The sequence below is a fragment of the Saccharomyces eubayanus genome, chromosome X, assembly GCF_001298625.1.
Source record: "Saccharomyces eubayanus strain FM1318 chromosome X, whole genome shotgun sequence".
Classification (NCBI taxonomy): Eukaryota; Fungi; Ascomycota; class Saccharomycetes; order Saccharomycetales; family Saccharomycetaceae; genus Saccharomyces; species Saccharomyces eubayanus.
In genome coordinates, this window is record NC_030985.1 from 215659 (window position 1) to 233750 (window position 18092).

At 38.8% G+C, this 18092-nt stretch overlaps 7 protein-coding genes and 1 non-coding gene across 8 annotated transcripts; 6 read left to right on the forward strand and 2 right to left on the reverse strand.

Annotated features, from left to right (window-relative positions):
* Nucleotides 1–41: 41 nt before the first annotated feature.
* On the forward strand, nt 42–1985 carry IME2 (protein kinase IME2; the record flags this gene model as incomplete). The annotated part of the gene is made up of 1 exon (XM_018366016.1): nt 42–1985. One exon carries the CDS (start codon nt 42–44, stop codon nt 1983–1985), a length of 1944 nt encoding a protein of 647 aa, XP_018221222.1.
* A 1694-nt stretch (nt 1986–3679) lies between these two features.
* On the forward strand, nt 3680–5389 carry SET4 (Set4p; the record flags this gene model as incomplete). The annotated part of the gene is made up of 1 exon (XM_018366017.1): nt 3680–5389. The coding sequence occupies one exon, from the start codon at nt 3680–3682 to the stop codon at nt 5387–5389; it is 1710 nt and encodes a 569-aa protein (XP_018221223.1).
* Nucleotides 5390–5922: 533 nt separating this feature from the next.
* PAM16 (import motor complex subunit PAM16) lies at nt 5923–6372 on the forward strand (the record flags this gene model as incomplete). Its single annotated transcript, XM_018366018.1, has 1 exon — nt 5923–6372. The coding sequence occupies one exon, from the start codon at nt 5923–5925 to the stop codon at nt 6370–6372; it is 450 nt and encodes a 149-aa protein (XP_018221224.1).
* A 1302-nt stretch (nt 6373–7674) lies between these two features.
* GSM1 (Gsm1p) lies at nt 7675–9537 on the reverse strand (the record flags this gene model as incomplete). Its single annotated transcript, XM_018366019.1, has 1 exon — nt 7675–9537. The coding sequence occupies one exon, from the start codon at nt 9535–9537 to the stop codon at nt 7675–7677; it is 1863 nt and encodes a 620-aa protein (XP_018221225.1).
* A 423-nt stretch (nt 9538–9960) lies between these two features.
* Nucleotides 9961–12432, forward strand: MEF2 (mitochondrial elongation factor MEF2; the record flags this gene model as incomplete). The annotated part of the gene is made up of 1 exon (XM_018366020.1): nt 9961–12432. One exon carries the CDS (start codon nt 9961–9963, stop codon nt 12430–12432), a length of 2472 nt encoding a protein of 823 aa, XP_018221226.1.
* Nucleotides 12433–12653: 221 nt separating this feature from the next.
* Nucleotides 12654–12726, forward strand: DI49_2918. The gene has a single exon. It is a non-coding gene; the product is annotated as a tRNA-Arg (tRNA).
* Nucleotides 12727–13029: 303 nt separating this feature from the next.
* GSH1 (glutamate--cysteine ligase) lies at nt 13030–15066 on the reverse strand (the record flags this gene model as incomplete). Its single annotated transcript, XM_018366021.1, has 1 exon — nt 13030–15066. The coding sequence occupies one exon, from the start codon at nt 15064–15066 to the stop codon at nt 13030–13032; it is 2037 nt and encodes a 678-aa protein (XP_018221227.1).
* A 934-nt stretch (nt 15067–16000) lies between these two features.
* Nucleotides 16001–17824, forward strand: LSB6 (1-phosphatidylinositol 4-kinase LSB6; the record flags this gene model as incomplete). Its single annotated transcript, XM_018366022.1, has 1 exon — nt 16001–17824. One exon carries the CDS (start codon nt 16001–16003, stop codon nt 17822–17824), a length of 1824 nt encoding a protein of 607 aa, XP_018221228.1.
* Between the last annotated feature and the right edge of the window lie 268 nt (nt 17825–18092).

Here is an 18092-nt window from a genome sequence, read left to right on the forward strand (position 1 = left end):
ACACAAGAAGAGGATTACTCTACTTATATATATATTTACTTATGGTTGAAAAACGTTGTAGGCAAAGTTCCAGCAGTGGTTCAGAGTTCAGCATCCCGCCGGATGTCGACAACCCACCCCTATCTATTCCTTTGAAGACTCTATCTGATAGATACCAACTCATCGAAAAACTGGGAGCAGGGTCGTTCGGTTGTGTGACCTTGGCAAAGGCACAATTCTCCTTGTCAAACATATTAGGTAGACAACAACAGGATTTAAGGGGTACTTTGATGGACCAGCCCAAAAATGGACATCATAACTATATAACAAAGACTCAAGGTGTTGTGGCCATAAAGACAATGATGACAAAATTGCACACCTTGCAGGATTACACAAGGGTCCGAGAAATTAAGTTCATACTAGCAATCCCCGCAAATGATCATTTGATACAAATTTTTGAAGTATTCATTGATTCTGAAAACTATCAACTACATATCGTGATGGAATGTATGGAACAAAACTTATACCAAATGATGAAGCATAGAGGACGCCGAGTCTTTTCCATTCCTTCTTTGAAATCTATTCTCTCTCAAATATTGGCTGGGCTGAAACATATCCATCAAGAAAATTTCTTCCACAGAGATTTGAAGCCTGAAAATATTCTGATTACTCCAAGCACCCAATATTTCGATAAGGAATATATGAACCAGATCGGTTATCAAGATAACTACGTTATCAAGCTAGCAGATTTTGGTTTAGCACGTCATGTAGAGAATAAGAACCCATATACTGCCTATGTTTCCACAAGATGGTACAGGTCACCTGAAATACTATTGAGAAGTGGATATTATTCTAAACCTTTGGATATCTGGGCTTTTGGGTGCGTTGCAGTGGAAGTTACTGTTTTTAGAGCACTTTTCCCCGGTGCTAACGAAATAGACCAAATTTGGAAGATTTTAGAAGTCCTTGGTACACCTATCAAAAGTCCCGATTTTGCTAATACAAACCATATTATTACTCCTCCACCTGGTGGGTTTTGGGATGATGCCAGTAAATTAGTTCATAAATTGAACTTGAAATTACCAGATGTGGAGGGTTCTTCATTGGACCATTTGCTTTCCAGTTCCCAGTTATCTGACTTGTCTGATGTTGTCAAAAAATGTTTAAGGTGGGATCCCAATGAAAGAGCCACAGCTCAAGAGCTATGCGAAATGCCATTTTTTGAAAATACCGTGGCATCTCAAGTGGAGACGAGAACAGACACAACTAACACAGAACAAGCGTTGATTTTCGCAGGCATAAACCCACTGGCAGCAAAAAATACAAAGCCATTATACTTTAATTCCTCAACCAAAGTGCCGGTTGAAACCGAGTCTCACGATTTTGACATCAACCACAACGACAATAACTCTCAAACAGTGTGTACACCAAATTTGAATCAAGAAAAACTAACCTTGGTAGAATTTTTAAACGAGTTCGTTGAAGAAGATAACGATGACCATTCAATACCTGACGTGGATACGGATTCCACCATTTCGGACTCTATTGATGAAACGGACTTATCAAAAGAGATCCGTAATAACTTAGCACTGTGTCAACTGCCTGATGAAGAAGTCTTGGAAAATTCGCTATCCAATATTAGACAGTTGACAAATGATATTGAGATCATAAATAAAGATGAAGCAGATAATATGGAACAACTATTTTTTGATTTAGAGATTCCTGAACAAGACGAATTCCACAAAAAGCAACCGTTTAATGAGCATACAGATTTTGATGAAGATATTGTCTTACCATTTGTAAACGATTCGAATTATACACATACTGAAAAGCCATATCAAAAGGGTAGTAATTTCCTGGGTAATGCATCTTTAGGCGATTCATTTAATTCAATGCCAGACTTTACTCCAAGAAATTTCTTGATACCTACATTAGACAAATCACAGGAAAAGTTTGAGTCTCATTTATCTAACCAAAACCAACATTTTGGGAATATAACCTTTTAGGAATCCATCATCTACTAATAATTTGTGTATATATATATGTATGTATATATTCACCTAAATAGCTACTGCTTTGCCTAATACAGTACTTCCTCGATGACTTTATATCTGGCCGTCATGCGATTATTTTGAAACAGTGCTTTGGTACATCATGTTCTCCCGTCCATTTGTTACCGCTGTTGATATTTGATCTTGGCGGCTACTTGACGTCTGAGCTAATTAGAAAGAGGTGAAAAAAAAATGAAAAAAAGTTTTCTTACCCTGCAAAAACTCTTCGTTCATTACGTTCGTTCATTTGGAATGCCCTTCGTGCAAAGACCACGCTGTGATTAAATCGAATCGCGCAAAAATCAGGAAAGAATCAATGCCAATTGACATAGAGAGCTCTACCGTGTGACAGAATACTAGTGTATTTATCGTTAACTGGGAAACACAGCAGCGATGGACCCGCTAATTTACCAAAACCCTATTACTGCATACGAAGAAAAGGCAGAAGAAAATTTTCGGTCGAAGCAAACCACATACAAAGAGGTTCCATGGACCAATAAAATACGACACGTATTTTATTGGGAGTCTAGGCTATATGCAAAGAAAGATGAGTCTACATGGAAACATTCCTTTCCCTAAAAGGTGGTGTACGTATTTGAAGTCAGTAGTAAACACCACCCACAGTTGTTTTTTTTCTAAACGACGAGCTTGGCTCTCCTTTGTTTTGATTTTGATGTCTTTCGTTTGTGACTTCACCCAGGAAAGCGAGATCGCCGAATGCCACGCGAGAGAAGGGATATAAGGTTTCAGGCACGAAAACAATAGGCAAGAAGCAAAGGAGAACCGACATACGAGACTGGCGTGCCAGCGTTTACGGAAGTTATACCTAACTAGCCGGACATTAACAAAAGGCCAAGACCGACGGCGCATATACACGCAATCACATTCGTTTTTCATATACCAAGAACTCACCTGAGTTTTTTACTTCTCTCTAACATTTTTTGCACGTTACATTATGCAGCTTGAAGAGTTTTAACGAGATGAAATAGTCCGCCTACATCAGGCACGAAGGCACCGTCGTATATGCAGTGGAACTCTATCGCACTGGACAATCAAATCACACAGGTATAGGTAACAAAAAAAAAGCTGCGTCTCAATCGAGAGTCGATCTCTTCGTTTGGCTTTGCTTGGCTGGCGCCGTCGCTTTTCTTCGCTTATACCCGCCCTTTGACGCTCGACCTCGTTCATCGAGGTACCTTTAATCTTGCACATTTTCTGGCTTTTTTCTCGTCCGCACCTCGAGTACATGTAATCATGCACACAGAAGGTGCTGCAGCCAGGCGTTCCTTTCTACTAGTCGTTTGCTTTTGATGCCAAACTTCCTGGTGATCAATAACCACCTCCTTTTTCCTTCATAAAACTCTATTATTGCTATTGGGAAGTAATTGGAAGTATATAAGGAACGTCGCCTTGGTATTGCACGGCTATATACATTTGTGAACCTTCATATAAGATATTTTAAAATTTACAAATCGCTATCTATTAGCCATCTCATCACCTTTTTTGTTGAAAAAGGAGAAAACAGGGTATATTGGTTCAAGTTTATTAACCAGGACTCTTCAAGGTAAGAGAAAGGAAACAGTACATACTACCGGAACATAATTGTTAATCTCAATAGCAGCAACGGACACAATATTTTGTCTTCAAACATGACTTCTCCAGAATCGCTACCTTCTCGTCAAACAAGGCAAGGGAGAGCATATTCTACTACCGATAAAGTTATATCAAGGTCGTCTTCATATTCTTCATCCAACAGTTCGATGTCAAAAGACTACGGCGATCATACACCTCTGTCCATAAGTAGTGCAGCTTCAGAAACACCAATATCTCCTCAATATATGCCCGTGAGAACATTCAACCCAATGGCTACAGCTGGTCCAACACCTATGCATTTGCTTCAAAATGAAAGAAGTGTTTTCGGCCATCATTCTTCATCAAACGCATCTAATACTATATCATCGAATAAAAGAGGTATAGCAGCGGCCGTAGCTCTGGCAACAGCAGCTACCATCCCATTCCCACTAAAGAAACAAAATCAAAACCAAAGTTCCAAGGTCCAGGCCACTCATAAAGAACCAACGGGAAAAAGCAAAACACCACTACCATTGACTGTTGAAAATAACAAACCTGTTAGTGCGTGTATCTGCGGCTCAAGTGAATCTAAGGATGGGTTGTTTATACAATGTAACAAGTGCAAAACATGGCAGCATAAGCTGTGCTATGCATTCAAGAAATCAGATCCAGTGAAAAGAGACTTTGTTTGCAAGAGATGTGACACAAAGACAGCATTACAGACTGGACAGGCAAAACCAATGATATTTCCCAGAAAAATGGGAGATCAGCGCCTGTTCCAGTTTTCTTCTATAGTAACAACATCGATTCTACACGCAGAGCAACAACAACGACAGATGGTGAATGGTTCGGAAGCACAATCCAGAAAACGTCATCTTGAATGTATGACTACGCCAAATATAACTACCAAGGATAATGACAGTGTACGGAAAAAATCGAAACCTGAAAAGGTAGTAGTACCAGGCCACTTTCTTAAACCTCTTCTGAATGAAATAACCTCTTCCAATGATACAGAATTCAAACTTATAACAGCATCAAAATATAAGGACAAGTATGTCAAAATGTTTATCGATAGCCACTATGATGACGACTGGGTCGTATGCTCTAACTGGGAGAGCTTTGAATCGGTGGACATTGATATTAAAAAATCTTCGAACGGGAAAGACTTTGGTGTATTCATTTCAAAGTCTTGTGTTAAAGGACAGCTGATTCAAGAATACCTAGGCGAAATTGACTTTCAGAAAAATTACCTGACAAACGCAAGTAACGATTATCGCTTGATGGGTACAACACAACCAAAAGTACTATTTCACCCACACTGGCCTTTATTTATAGATTCAAGAGAGGTGGGTGGATTAACAAGGTATGTAAGACGAAGTTGTGAACCTAACGTAGAATTGATAACTGTAAGACCGCTTAACGAAAGGCCAAGAGGGGACAGTGACTGTAGGGTCACGTTTGTCTTAATGGCTACAAGGGATATTAAAATGGGAGAAGAGATAAGCCTTAAATGGCAATGGGATCTAAGGAATCCTATTTGGGAGTTGATAAATGCATCTAAAGACTTGGATACCCTACCAGATCTTGACAAGTTTTGGTTGATGGGTTCGATAAAGACTATTTTAACAAATTGTGATTGTGTATGTGGATACAAGGGCCAAAACTGCCCTATAACTAAAATCAAAAAGTTTTCCGAAAAATTCACGAAAAATACGAACGAAACGCTATCTAGCAAATCTTACTTTAATACGATAATGGACAATTGTAAGAAACGTGACGAGTTTTAAAATATTACAACTTTTACTTCAAAAACTGCAGATTTGTTACAGTGCCACAATTTATTTCAGGATATTTTTCATTTCATTCTCATTTTCTTTTTATTTTTCTTTTTATTTTTATTTTGTTTTGATAGCAAAAATACGGTAGACTCTCTGTAATATTTTGACACTTTGTAACCATAGAAAAATCCATGCTCTAATTTTAAATAATACACCTGTCTCTCTAGTAATTAGACTTCAAGATAATGTTAACGATTTTGTTACGCATACCTTTTCTTTTCAAAGGTCGAGACCTTCATAAAAAGAATACGATAAATATCATAGAGAGGTCGATGGCTAGACTAGTGTGAGTGACATTCATATTAATCACAAGTGTAGTCTTACTATCACGTTGGATTTATCATTTTGCACGTCACAATTTATAAAAGCTTCAAACTAAAGCTCATTTGCATCTGATTCAGGCATTTAATCTCTAACATGAAAAAATATAGCAAAATTTTAAGATATAAACGCAGTAACATCAGAGACTACTAAATATAAACATGGCTCATAGGGCTTTCATACAAGTCATAATCACAGGAACTCAAGTTTTTGGAAAAGCATTCGCTGAGGCTTACAGACAAGCGGCTTCACAATCAGTAAAGCAAGGTGCTACTAATGCTTCAAGAAGAGGAACAGGCAAAGGTGAATATGGTGGCATTACATTAGATGAAAGTTGTAAAATCCTTAATATCGAAGAAGCGAAAGGCGGCTTGAACATGGACAAAATCAACGACAGATTCAACTATTTATTTGAAGTTAATGATAAAGAAAAAGGTGGAAGCTTTTATTTACAGAGTAAAGTTTATCGAGCAGCAGAAAGATTAAAATGGGAGCTGGCTCAAAGGGAAAAGCAAGCTGGGGCGAAGGCGGGGGACGCCTCAACGTCGAGACCTCCTCCAAATTCAACAAGTCCACCTGGTGCAGATAAAAATGCAAGCCCCAATCAATAGTTTAGGAAATTTTACTACCGTCATATCATAAGTGTTGTCCAAACATGAACCGCAGCATATATTTGCCCTAATTGGTCACTTCCTGTACTTCAAAAGTTCAGGATCATTACTCTTGTATTTAGTTAATATTAGTATTATATACCACAGAAAATATACTCGAATGTCTTTTCGATTTACAAATTTTTGACGTCAACCCAAGAAAGGTGTTCGATAACATACACAGCCAAGTAAGCGTTTGTTCCGAAAGCTTCTGCAGTGTTTCAAGATGGATCTGTTTCCCTTGAATTCTACGAAAAAAGAATAAAAATAAAAAATATACAAAATATAAACTGTCTTATCATGAAGAAAAGTCGCATCGGAATTTAAACTCTCAAATCGCATTATGCAATTCTCTAAAAACGCGAACCTTTCCCTAATTTATAATCAGGAAACTTCTTCAGAATAATATTTGATCTAAGAAACCGGAAACGAAATGAAAATTGTAGCTACTTTGTTTAGGAGTGGTCAAAATTCATTCAGCTATGGGTTATGATGAAATGATTTAAATTATTCTCGTTCCAGTATTAACTTATTACGCAAAATGGACGCAAAAGAGCAAGCTCTTTATTGCCCAGATTTTATAACATGAAGAACAAAAATGATTCAATCTTTAGGTTTCTATGGTATAATGAAATTAATATTATCAAAAGATAGTATTAACCACTACTGATGTTAGCCTTTTAAGAAAACATCAAAGAAAAAATTGATTATTAAACAAAATATAACAGTGAGAAAAAATTTTTTACCATTGGATGGCACTTGCACTATTTATACTTTTTACTTCTGTCCAAACTGAGCAATGAAAAAAACTTCTCTTTGAAATTGTTTTATAACCCGGATAATGGCAATGAAAAGGAAAAACAAGTAGGGTTTTCAAGAATAAACAGAAAAACAAGTAGGGTTTCAAGAATAAACAAAAAATCATTGTTTAATTGATGGACAATCTACGGCAACCCGTACAACTGATATAATTGATGAGCCGTATTATATTTTGTGCAGCAGGCTTTATTAAAGTTTTCTTTTTAGAAGAATTCATTTGTTAAACGGTAATTTCTATCTTTTGTGACATTAAGTAAAAAATAAACTGTTAAAACCTACATAAATATAAATATTAGAGAAGCTATCAGCAAAAATAATTACAACGTAAAATATATAACGTAGGAAAGCTAGGTAAAGAATAAATAATATAATTATATGAAAGTCAAGGGTCAGAAATGGACGAAAAAAACAAGTTGATCATCTCTTGCTAGTAAAAGGCATAAGCTAATCCATATCAAAAATCGGTAAGAATTGACCCATCACCAGGATGGGAATATTGAAAAAATCTCTTTTTACTGTCCAGCAACAAGCACACTTCAAATACAGGCCGTTACTCAATAATAAGTTGCATTTAGTGAAGATGGCTTTCCCGTCAGTAGTAAAAGAAAATCCGTCTGTAATCTTAGACGAGGTTGAAGACGATGAATTTAACATCAATAGTTTTTTTTTTTTGTTAATATCATTGTAACCAAAGGCCAACAATTCGTTAAAAATTTGAAAATAATTTGAAACACTTTTATGATCTAGAAACTCGAATATGAATGAATTCCGGTCTAATATTACATTTTTATTAAACCCCGTCAAAGAATAAAACTCATTGCTAACGAAGCAAATTTCCCCAGATCTTCTCCAAATACATATTGGCGTGCAGCTTACTAATTTTGCCATGTTTTCCAAGTCTAATAAAGCTCTCTGCAAAGTGACTTCCTGTAATAACAAATCTTCTTCGATCATATTAGAAGTCAATGAAATGAAAATTGGAGCATACCGTTCCAATATGGATCGTATTATAACCTGCAGGTCATGAGTTAAGTCCTTTCCTCGGTTATGCTTTCCAGACTCTGCAGAACCAGATTGTTCATCTTTGGTTTCTTCGATGAATTTTTTTCTTAGACAGGCTAACAATTTGGTGTACGCGAGTTTATAGTCATGAGGTTTTATTATAAATTTGTTGTCATATAAGTCCTGAGGAGTCTTCACTAACTCACGAAACTTTGAAGGTGATATAAAATCGCTATCACGCTTTTCTTGGCCCGAATCAGAGATATCACCTTTCTCTTCTGCTTTCTCAGTAATCGAAGAATTCGGCTTTACGTTGGGATTGGAGTTGGAATGCAACATATCTAATGAAATATAGGGCCTGGACACGATTTCATCATACGCGTTGAAAGTAGAGGCGGATCCACCAATGGAAGATTGTTTATTATTATTAGTGGTTTTCGTCATGTTTAAAAGATTCGCTAAATGAAGAGGAGAGTCTCCTTTCATAGGCGTATTGCCGTTCGGGAACGTCGTCTCTTGGTGTGAAAAAATCTGGGAGTTGTTCGGTATATACGGCGTTGAAAAATCTACTATATCCTTCAGTTTCATGTACTCGTCATTGCACCACATACTATCAAAATGAATATTACTTTCATCATCGGCATCGTCATTTTCATTAGCGCCATTTAATCCGGGATGCACCGGAATATTAGAAGTGGTAGTAACCAACGAATTGGCAACCACTGGTTGATGCATGGCTTTACCTTGTTCTAAGAAATGTGATTTCAGGTTTAGAGTGCTCTTCCGTAAGGTGGGGACGATGGGGTCATTGACTAAATGTAATGGTTGTGGGGCCGGTATATCATTGGATGCATTTTCCAAGGCGGCACGACCGTTGTTTGTATTGAAGTTTGTTATGCGGGGTATAGAGCCTGCGTTTTGAATATTATCATTGATATTGTACGTATATTGAATAGTAGTAGGACGAGTAGCCTTATTCAGATCTGAAGATAAAAAATCCCGCTGTTCCAAAAGGGGCCGCGCCTTGAACTCCAATTGTACGCTGGAAGGCGAAATCGTCTTTGATGGTACATCATGTATCGTCTGCCTCTTTGCCAAAGACGGTTCACCATGTATCCTATGTTTTTCCACCCGCTTCCTTGATTTTCTCCTCTTGTCTCTGCAAACATTTCCAACATTTCTCTTTAGACAATTTTGACATGGTCTACCCACATCGCATTGTATGTGCTTAGTATGGCAGAACTCACAGGCAGTCTGGATAGACCTTCTCGTTTGCTTCAACTCTGAGGGTAGCTTTTTGGTCATGTATATTTATTCTTTGTATGCTGTGTTCAAATGTCTTCTTTTCTCTCCTTGTTGATAAACGTAGTGCAGTGAATCATTTGAGTGATGACCCGCTTGTGTATGTGCTGTGTGATAAGAAAAAGTTAAGGTTCAAAGACTGCGAGCAAGCGATCGTCTTTCCCCTCCCCTTAGTTTTAGCAACTCGTTTAAAGCAGACTCAAAAGCCCAGTTCCTTCAGCCTCATATAGTTTAAACAACTTTTCACCGCTTCCCTTATTGGGGGCAGAGAACCAATCAGCACGGAGAACGGCCGTGGCGGGGAGGCTGGGCGGTTAAAAGAAGATAATGTAAGATGGATCAACAAAGGTGGCAAAACACAAGGTAATATGGTACAATAGAGAGAAAGAGAGAGAGAGAAAGAGAGAGAGAGAAAGAGAGAAGGCTATGTGGAAACAGAGCGTGTACAGATGGACCAGAGTGAGAGCAGGTGCTGGTAGTGCTTGCAGTGGCCGATTGAGTGCAATTTGGCTCGGGAGGAAAAACCTGTCCACGGCAACATTTTCTTTGCCAAAAGTGAGAAATATAGGTATCATTGCCCACATCGATGCTGGAAAGACTACAACGACAGAGAGGATGCTTTATTATGCCGGAGTCTCGAAACACATTGGGGATGTGGACACTGGTGACACCATGACAGATTTTTTGGAGCAAGAAAGATCACGAGGTATCACCATTCAAAGTGCTGCAATTTCATTCCCCTGGAGAGATTCCTTTACAGTGAATCTGATTGATACGCCAGGCCACATAGACTTTACATTCGAAGTGATCAGGGCGTTGAAGGTTATTGATTCATGCGTTGTGATACTAGACGCTGTGGCCGGTGTGGAGGCACAAACAGAGAAGGTTTGGAAGCAGAGTCAATCGAAACCTAAGATCTGCTTTATTAATAAGATGGATCGGATGGGGGCAAGTTTCAATCATACAGTCAAAGACTTGATGAGGAAATTTATGCAAGGCACAACTACTAAACCAGTATTGATAAATTTTCCCTACTATAGAAAACCGCTAACTGGCAGCGATTATGTTTTCCAAGGTGTCATCGATGTTATAAATGGAAAAAGCTTAACATGGAACCAGGAGGATCCCGACGCGATTGTTATCAATGACCTGGATAGTGATTCTCTTGAGCAATACAACCGTTGTAGAGAATCAATGATAGAGACTTTGACTGAATATGACGAAGAATTGGTCCAGCATTTTCTGGAAGATGCAGAAGGCGATTATTCAAAAGTATCTGCACAATCGTTAAATGCCTCTATAAGAAAATTAAGTGTGCAGAATAAGGTCGTGCCCATATTATGTGGTGCCTCATTCAAAAATATTGGTGTACAACCTTTACTGGACGCTATCGTTAACTACCTTCCTTCACCCATCGAAGCTCAGTTGCCTCAGTTAAACGATGAAAATATTCCAGTAAAGTACGATCCTAAAATTGGGTGTCTAGTAAATAACAACAAAAATATTTGTATCGCCTTCGCATTCAAGGTCATTACAGATCCAATCAGGGGTAAACAAGTTTTTGTTAGAATCTATTCAGGAACACTGAACAGTGGTAACACTGTTTATAATTCTAGCACTGGTGAAAAATTCAAACTGGGTAAATTACTGGTGCCTCATGCAGGGACATCACAACCTGTAAATGTTTTATCTGCAGGTCAAATTGGACTACTTACTGGATCCACCATAGAAAACAGCATTTCCACAGGTGATACTTTAATAACCCATTCCTTGAAGAAAGATGGTTTGAAATCTTTTAATAAAAAAAAGGAATTGACGTTAAAGATCAATCCGATTTCCATTCCTCCTCCAGTATTTGGTGTTTCCATTGAACCAAGAACTTTGAGTAATAAAAAATCAATGGAAAACGCTTTGGACACATTAATCACTGAGGATCCCAGTCTGTCGATTACTAAAAACGAAGAGACTGGTCAAACTGTCTTAAATGGTATGGGTGAGTTACATCTCGAAATTGCTAAAGATCGTTTAATTAATGACTTGAAAGCTGACGTGGAATTCGGTCAATTGATGGTTTCTTATAAAGAAACTATTACTCTCGAAACAAATCTCGAAACATTTGAAAACGATAACGACTATAAGTTCTCTTTATCTGTAATGCCAAACACTGCTACTAACTCTGATTGTGCTACATATCCATTGGGAATTAATAACAATTATCTATTAATGGAAAAGAACACCAAATATGATGATAATGAATGGAAACTTCAAGTTTCCCTAGAATCGATTATAAATTCAATTATGGCAAGTTCCATTGTTGGGTTACAAAGAGGGGGGAAGCTGGCCAACTTTCCTTTGTACGGGTGCTCAATCAAAATTAAAGGCGATTGGACTTTACCGTTAGATATTGAAGGTCCCCAAGAAATCTTAAAAATCACCAGAAACCTAATTCTCAAAGCTCTTGACGATTTACCAACCAATAACTATACTCTTTTAGAACCGGTTATGGACTTGAGTCTTATTATTCCTCAATCTGATGTTGGTGTAGTATTACAGGATTTGACAGGCGCGAGGAAAGCTCAAATTCTTTCTATCGAAGATGAATCTTGTCCGATATCTTCGGATCCATCCCCTAATATTTCTACAGATAATCATAACAGGATATATGTTCCTCCTGATATCAGTTCTACCTTACACACCATCACAGGTAAAAAGAATGCGCGAGACACTAATATTAATCTGAAAAAAATCATAAAAGCAAAAGTGCCACTGAGAGAAATTATAGCCTACACCAGTAAGCTAAGAAGCCTGTCACAAGGAAGAGGCGAGTTTAATGTTGAATATAATGATATGGACAAAGTCACTAATGATCGCTTACAGTCCATTTTAAACGACTTATAATAAGGATTTTTTTTCATAAAGTATCAAGTTCTTTATAATTTGGCCGTACAATTGTGGTAGGGTGCGATCAATGATTGTATAATATTGTATATTAAAAAAGACATTCCAATAACAAGATCACATATATCTAGGAAAAAGTGCAAAAAAAACTTGCGCTCTACATAATTAGTCTAACTACGTTCGATTACACAGAAAGTTAACCTTGCCRACTTAAGAATCTGTTCCTCGTGGCCCAATGGTCACGGCGTCTGGCTACGAACCAGGAGATTCCAGGTTCGAGTCCTGGCGGGGAAGATTTATTTTTTTCACTACCTCGCTACCTAAAGATAGATTTAGTGAGTGCGTAAAACAACAGCGATTATGGTTCAAACCCGTAACATCTTTTTTTTTTTTGGTATGCGATCTTTATTTCTATATATAAATGACGATAATCGGTGATCATGCTAATACGCATTTATGCTAAAATAGTTTTCAAAATAAATTGCAAAAACCTGAATTTAGATAAATGGTCAAAAAGAGGATGTTATGACTAGCAGCTCAATTTTGCGTTCATTTTAGTGTTGCTATAGAGATTCTTTATTGCGAAAAAAGCAAATTTTAGGCTTTTCTTTCTATCGATGGCTTATTATCTTTTATATAGTCAGCAATCTCACTTCCTAAAAAGGAGGTCAATTCACCTTTTGAATCGTCTAAATGAGTAATTCTATCACACGTGGAAAGCAAATCGTAATTAACTAATTTGGAGACTTTCGAATCATGTTTGTAGTTTGGATGTTGTAATACAAAATTTCTAAAAAATTTCGCTGTTGTTGGCAGTTTACCACTTGCTCTTTCAGAAATGAGTTTTAGGTAGTAGTATAGTCTTTTATGTTGGGAAGAGTGTTTCAATTCCTTCCAGTCTCTCGCTACGAAACCTTTTTGGCAAAGAATTGGTGTAATGAATTGAGGGAAAATACCGTTCTCTGAATTGTGAAAAATTTCGTCTATCGAGCATTCTTCTGTTTCCACGCCATCTTTGTTCTGGAACGATTTTTTCCAATGGAAATTTTCATTCAGGACAGCATCCCTGTGGTGGGCCGTCTTCATATTTTCCCAAACTTTAGACATATGAATGTAAGCATTGATGTCGTCAGAAAATGTCAGAATGCTATCGACGATCAAATATATAAACATGGAGTATGCGGCGTTTTCAAAATCCAACAGTTGGACTTCAAAAGGTCTGAACTCCACTCTCCAACCGGGCGCATCCTTTTTGTCTGGAGTAGCATGTTGCGTGGGCGGTTTGAAACGTAAGGTCTGCCAATTAGTACTCTGGATATTTTCAAAATGGTTTGTAGATGACTTGTTGTCTTGATGCAGTAGTTCTTCGAACGTGGATACCGGATCTCTGATATAAAGATGGGCAAAGTGTTTGGCCATATCGTAATCTAATGGAGCTTTGTCATTTTCGAGTAGTCTTCCCAGCACTTTATCATTTATTGGGACATTTGTGTCGTTATACGTTCTATTGAAAAATTTCGTCCCACCCAAAAAAAGATCTACTGAACTATACCTCGACTTTGGTATTTTGATGACTTTACTCTGGACATCTTTGGAAATTCCACCAAATCCGTTCTTGTTGTATTTGGGCAACAATGGCTCAACGCCTCTTTCTTTTGGAGTACGGTCGTCCACTGCGCCAGAAATGACATTCCAACGAACATCTTGGTCCGCCAACCAACCCTTGAAAGTAGGAGCGGCTGCTGAAAATGCTAGCATGATGGGTGCGAAATTTACCAGGGAATCGTACAGATAGCGCGCTTTACTAATATTGGGGGCCTGAAAAGTCACTTGTAAACAAGAGCAACCCATACCGAATCCCATCGAATCCATATAAATAAACCCTGGTTTGGAAGCCACCTTGGCCTCTTTGTCTTCGGGGAGAAACCAATCTCGGTCATAGATGGAATCGTCTGATTCTGGAGTATCCGTGTCCTTGTACATGGGAATGTTCATGCACACTTTTTCACCACGTCTGGTTCTGATGGACGCCGTCAGATTGGGGAACCTGACATGTCTATTGATGACTTCGTCGGGCAGAAACAGTGACCTGGAAGCTGCATTTTTGTGATTCCAAGGATCTTTGATGTTTATAAAGTCAGGGCATCCCATTCTGGGAAAGACAGTGAGTGTCAAAGGCACCAACCTGGAACCAACATGTACGTTATTCTTATTATCTTGTCTCGTATATTCGGACAATTTGTATTCTGCGATGGCACGTCTTTGTTGCATGTTCAACTCGACATAACTGCCCACATAGTTCAAGTACGGCGAAGCTGGCGTTGCCTCTAACATGAAACGACCATACTCAGGATGGAAGCTGACGTCGTTGGCCTCACAGAGTGGCAGCTCTTCCTCGTTGAGCTCAGTGAGTATCTTATCATGACAGACGTCAAGCATAGAGTTTTTGTCCTTGTCATCGAAGTCCACCACCATGTATTCGACCTCATCTCCCCAATAAAGAGGATCATTGTCTCTTTTGGCAGCCGCCTTGAAGATGTACAATAACTGCTCAACACCTTCGTCCCTGATGTGCTCATTGTATGTCCTGGACTCAAACCATGGCAAGGGCGTTCCCAAAGCTAACAGTCCCATGATTTTTCAGTATTTATGTAACGTTCTTACTCTAAAGCAGTTCTTATCTGGCAAAACGATGAAAGAGAAAAGCCTAACTCTGAAATTTAGCCTTTTTTTATATCAACTTTTTCAGTTTCTTGCAAGTAACTCAAGAACAGATGGAAAAATCCAGCAACTCAGGCGCAACAATATCACTATTCTCGATCGTTCAAGATTCAAGAAGTGAACGAAAGACATCCAGGGCCCCCCCCCATTCTGGCCTTTATAAATAAGAAAGACACCCATTGTCAAGGGAGGCACATGGCCCTTTGGCTCAGTCTGCTTTTGGGAGTGAAAAATAAAAAAAAAAGGACTCTATTCTAGTCGCCTCGCTGAAAAACCGGAGGCCTTCAGCCACAGTTGCGATCACGTGCACCCGATGCTGACTAATGACAGATGCCGCTGGGAAGAGAAGGTTTAGATGCATGCCACAAGAACAACAGCTGCGTTCTCTAGAGATTGTTGGAGCGTGGAGGGTACACGTTGTCAACAAGCTGCTACATGCAGGACGACGGCTCTTGTATCGTCTTTGGGTTGGCCAGATGGCAGACACTGTACACACTTGCAAGGATGCGAATAGAAACGTATATATACAGACTCGCAGCTGGATGGTTTGAGGTTACATGAACACATGGATATATTTATGAATATATTTATATATAACTACGTACATATGTAGATTTCTCCCTCTCGAGCAGCATTCTATTAAGCTGGAGCACCTTACTTGTATGTAACAAGACGCTTTTTTTCTGTTCCTAGTTAGTTATCTTTCGCATCAATTTTCCTTTTGACCGATAAAATCTCTTGGGTTTCTTAGATTAGACAATTGATGCGATCAAAGAAACCCAGTGAAATAATATGTGTATGATTCGGTGCAAAACGTATTGGAAACATTAGAGAAGTTGGTGGAGCTATGAGCACCGAAATATTACAACATGACCACACCACAAACCCTCACCAAACGGTGACAGTAAACAGCTACGATTGGTTACAATACCGTGATCAGCAAGAACACCATAAGGATAGAAACACAATAGTGTACGCGTCCCCAGGAGGCAGCCTGAGTACGAACACTTCAGACACGCCGCTGGGTCCGCAGCCCTTTAGCCCTTCCCGCGAACAGCTGGCCAACGTGTTATTCGAGAGCCCGCGACTTGACCAAGGTTCAGGGTCTAACTCTGCTATTGAGGTGCTTTCCGACACAGGGAATAAAGCATTAAGGCAAGAGGATAATGAATACCGTTACGAAATTCAGTATTCGGTGTTTCGTCCCTTACAAGCGTATCCAACAAGGAACTTCATGTATGAACAACTCCGAAGAAAAGAAGAAGAAGAACAGAGAAGAAACTTCGACCATTTGGTTACTGACTGTATAGAGGCCTCGGAGAAGTTTGGACGCGAGTTAGAAAGGATTAAAGCAGGCTCGAGTGGTTCATATTTTGTGTATGGAACATCAGCCAGCGAAAGCAAACCTGTGGGCGTATTCAAACCCAAGGATGAGGAACCATACGGCCCGTTGTCTCCGAAATGGACCAAATGGGCTCATCGCACGTTTTTTCCATGCCTGTTTGGGAGAAGTTGTCTAATACCCAATCTCGGGTATATCTGTGAAAGCGCGGCTAGCTTGCTGGATAGACGGCTCGAAACGCATCTGGTGCCCTTCACAGATACCGCATCTATAAAGTCTTTGAATTTCTATGATAACAGGAAAAAATGGTTACTTGGATACAATTTCCAAAAGAAGAAACAAGAAAAACTGGGCTCATTCCAACTTTTTTTGAAAGACTATGTCAACGCCGATGAGTTCTTTGATAGGTATCCATTGCCGGGAATGTATTTTGATGTTAAACATTCATTTCACCACAAATCAGGCGAAGACGATAGCAATATACCAGAGGGAAGCACGAACATAATAAAAGATACAAAATCGCCCAAGCAAATAAACTCTTCACCGACATCGGTCGATTCTGAAGAAAGTACAGAATTTGAGTGGACAGAACAGAGTTTAAGTCAATTTAGATTAGAACTAGAAAAATTGATCATCCTAGACTACATAATGAGAAACACAGATAGAGGCCTTGACAATTGGATGTTGAAATTGATCAAACTGCCCAATAATAAGTGGAAGATTAAATTAGCGGCCATTGACAACGGTTTGGCCTTCCCATGGAAACATCCAGACGAGTGGCGTTTGTACCCATACGGCTGGTTGTATTTACCTTTGCACATACTGGCCAAACCGTTTTCCGAACAAATAAGATCACATTTCATACCAATATTGACAAGCACCAAATGGTGGGAAGAATCATACCAAGAGTTTTTGACTCTCTTCAGCAGAGACGAAGATTTCAGCGTCCGAATGTGGAAAAAGCAATGGGCAGTACTAAAGGGCCAAGCATTCAACGTCGTGGAAACTCTGAAAGACCCACGACAAGGCCCATTGGAACTGGTTAGAAGAACTAGATGTCAGGTAGTAGACGAAAAGATGCAAGTTCCCTGCTGTCCGCCTCCCCTTTCTATCTTTAAAAACGCTATAGATGAACCTATCGGATCAAACTCCTCTTCACCAATGGTGCTTCCTAGCACGCCAAGCACGATTCCATCTCATGTACACAGGCAAGATGACAGCCACCCTGTATATTATGATTCCAGCCTCCATCCTTTTGCGAACAAAAAAACTGTGATGGTAGAACGATTACAAATAGTTAATTCCACCCCTGTATTCACCTGGTGCTGATGTTCAAGAAAAAATGTGATACATCTTGAAGATGCTATCATCTTTTTCACTTAAATGTATAAACTATAAATATTGTCAAGTAATATTCTTTTTATAATATTGAGAGCTGTCGGCCATTATTTTGTGTGTCTTTGAAAAATCGGGTTCAAACAGATCTTAGCGGATTTATAGTATAAATAGGTTGGAGAAGTGAAGAAGAAAGGCAAATTCTCTAAGGGGAAAAGAAAACCTGGTCAATTCATCATCTCCTTTGATTGGGTAGAAAACT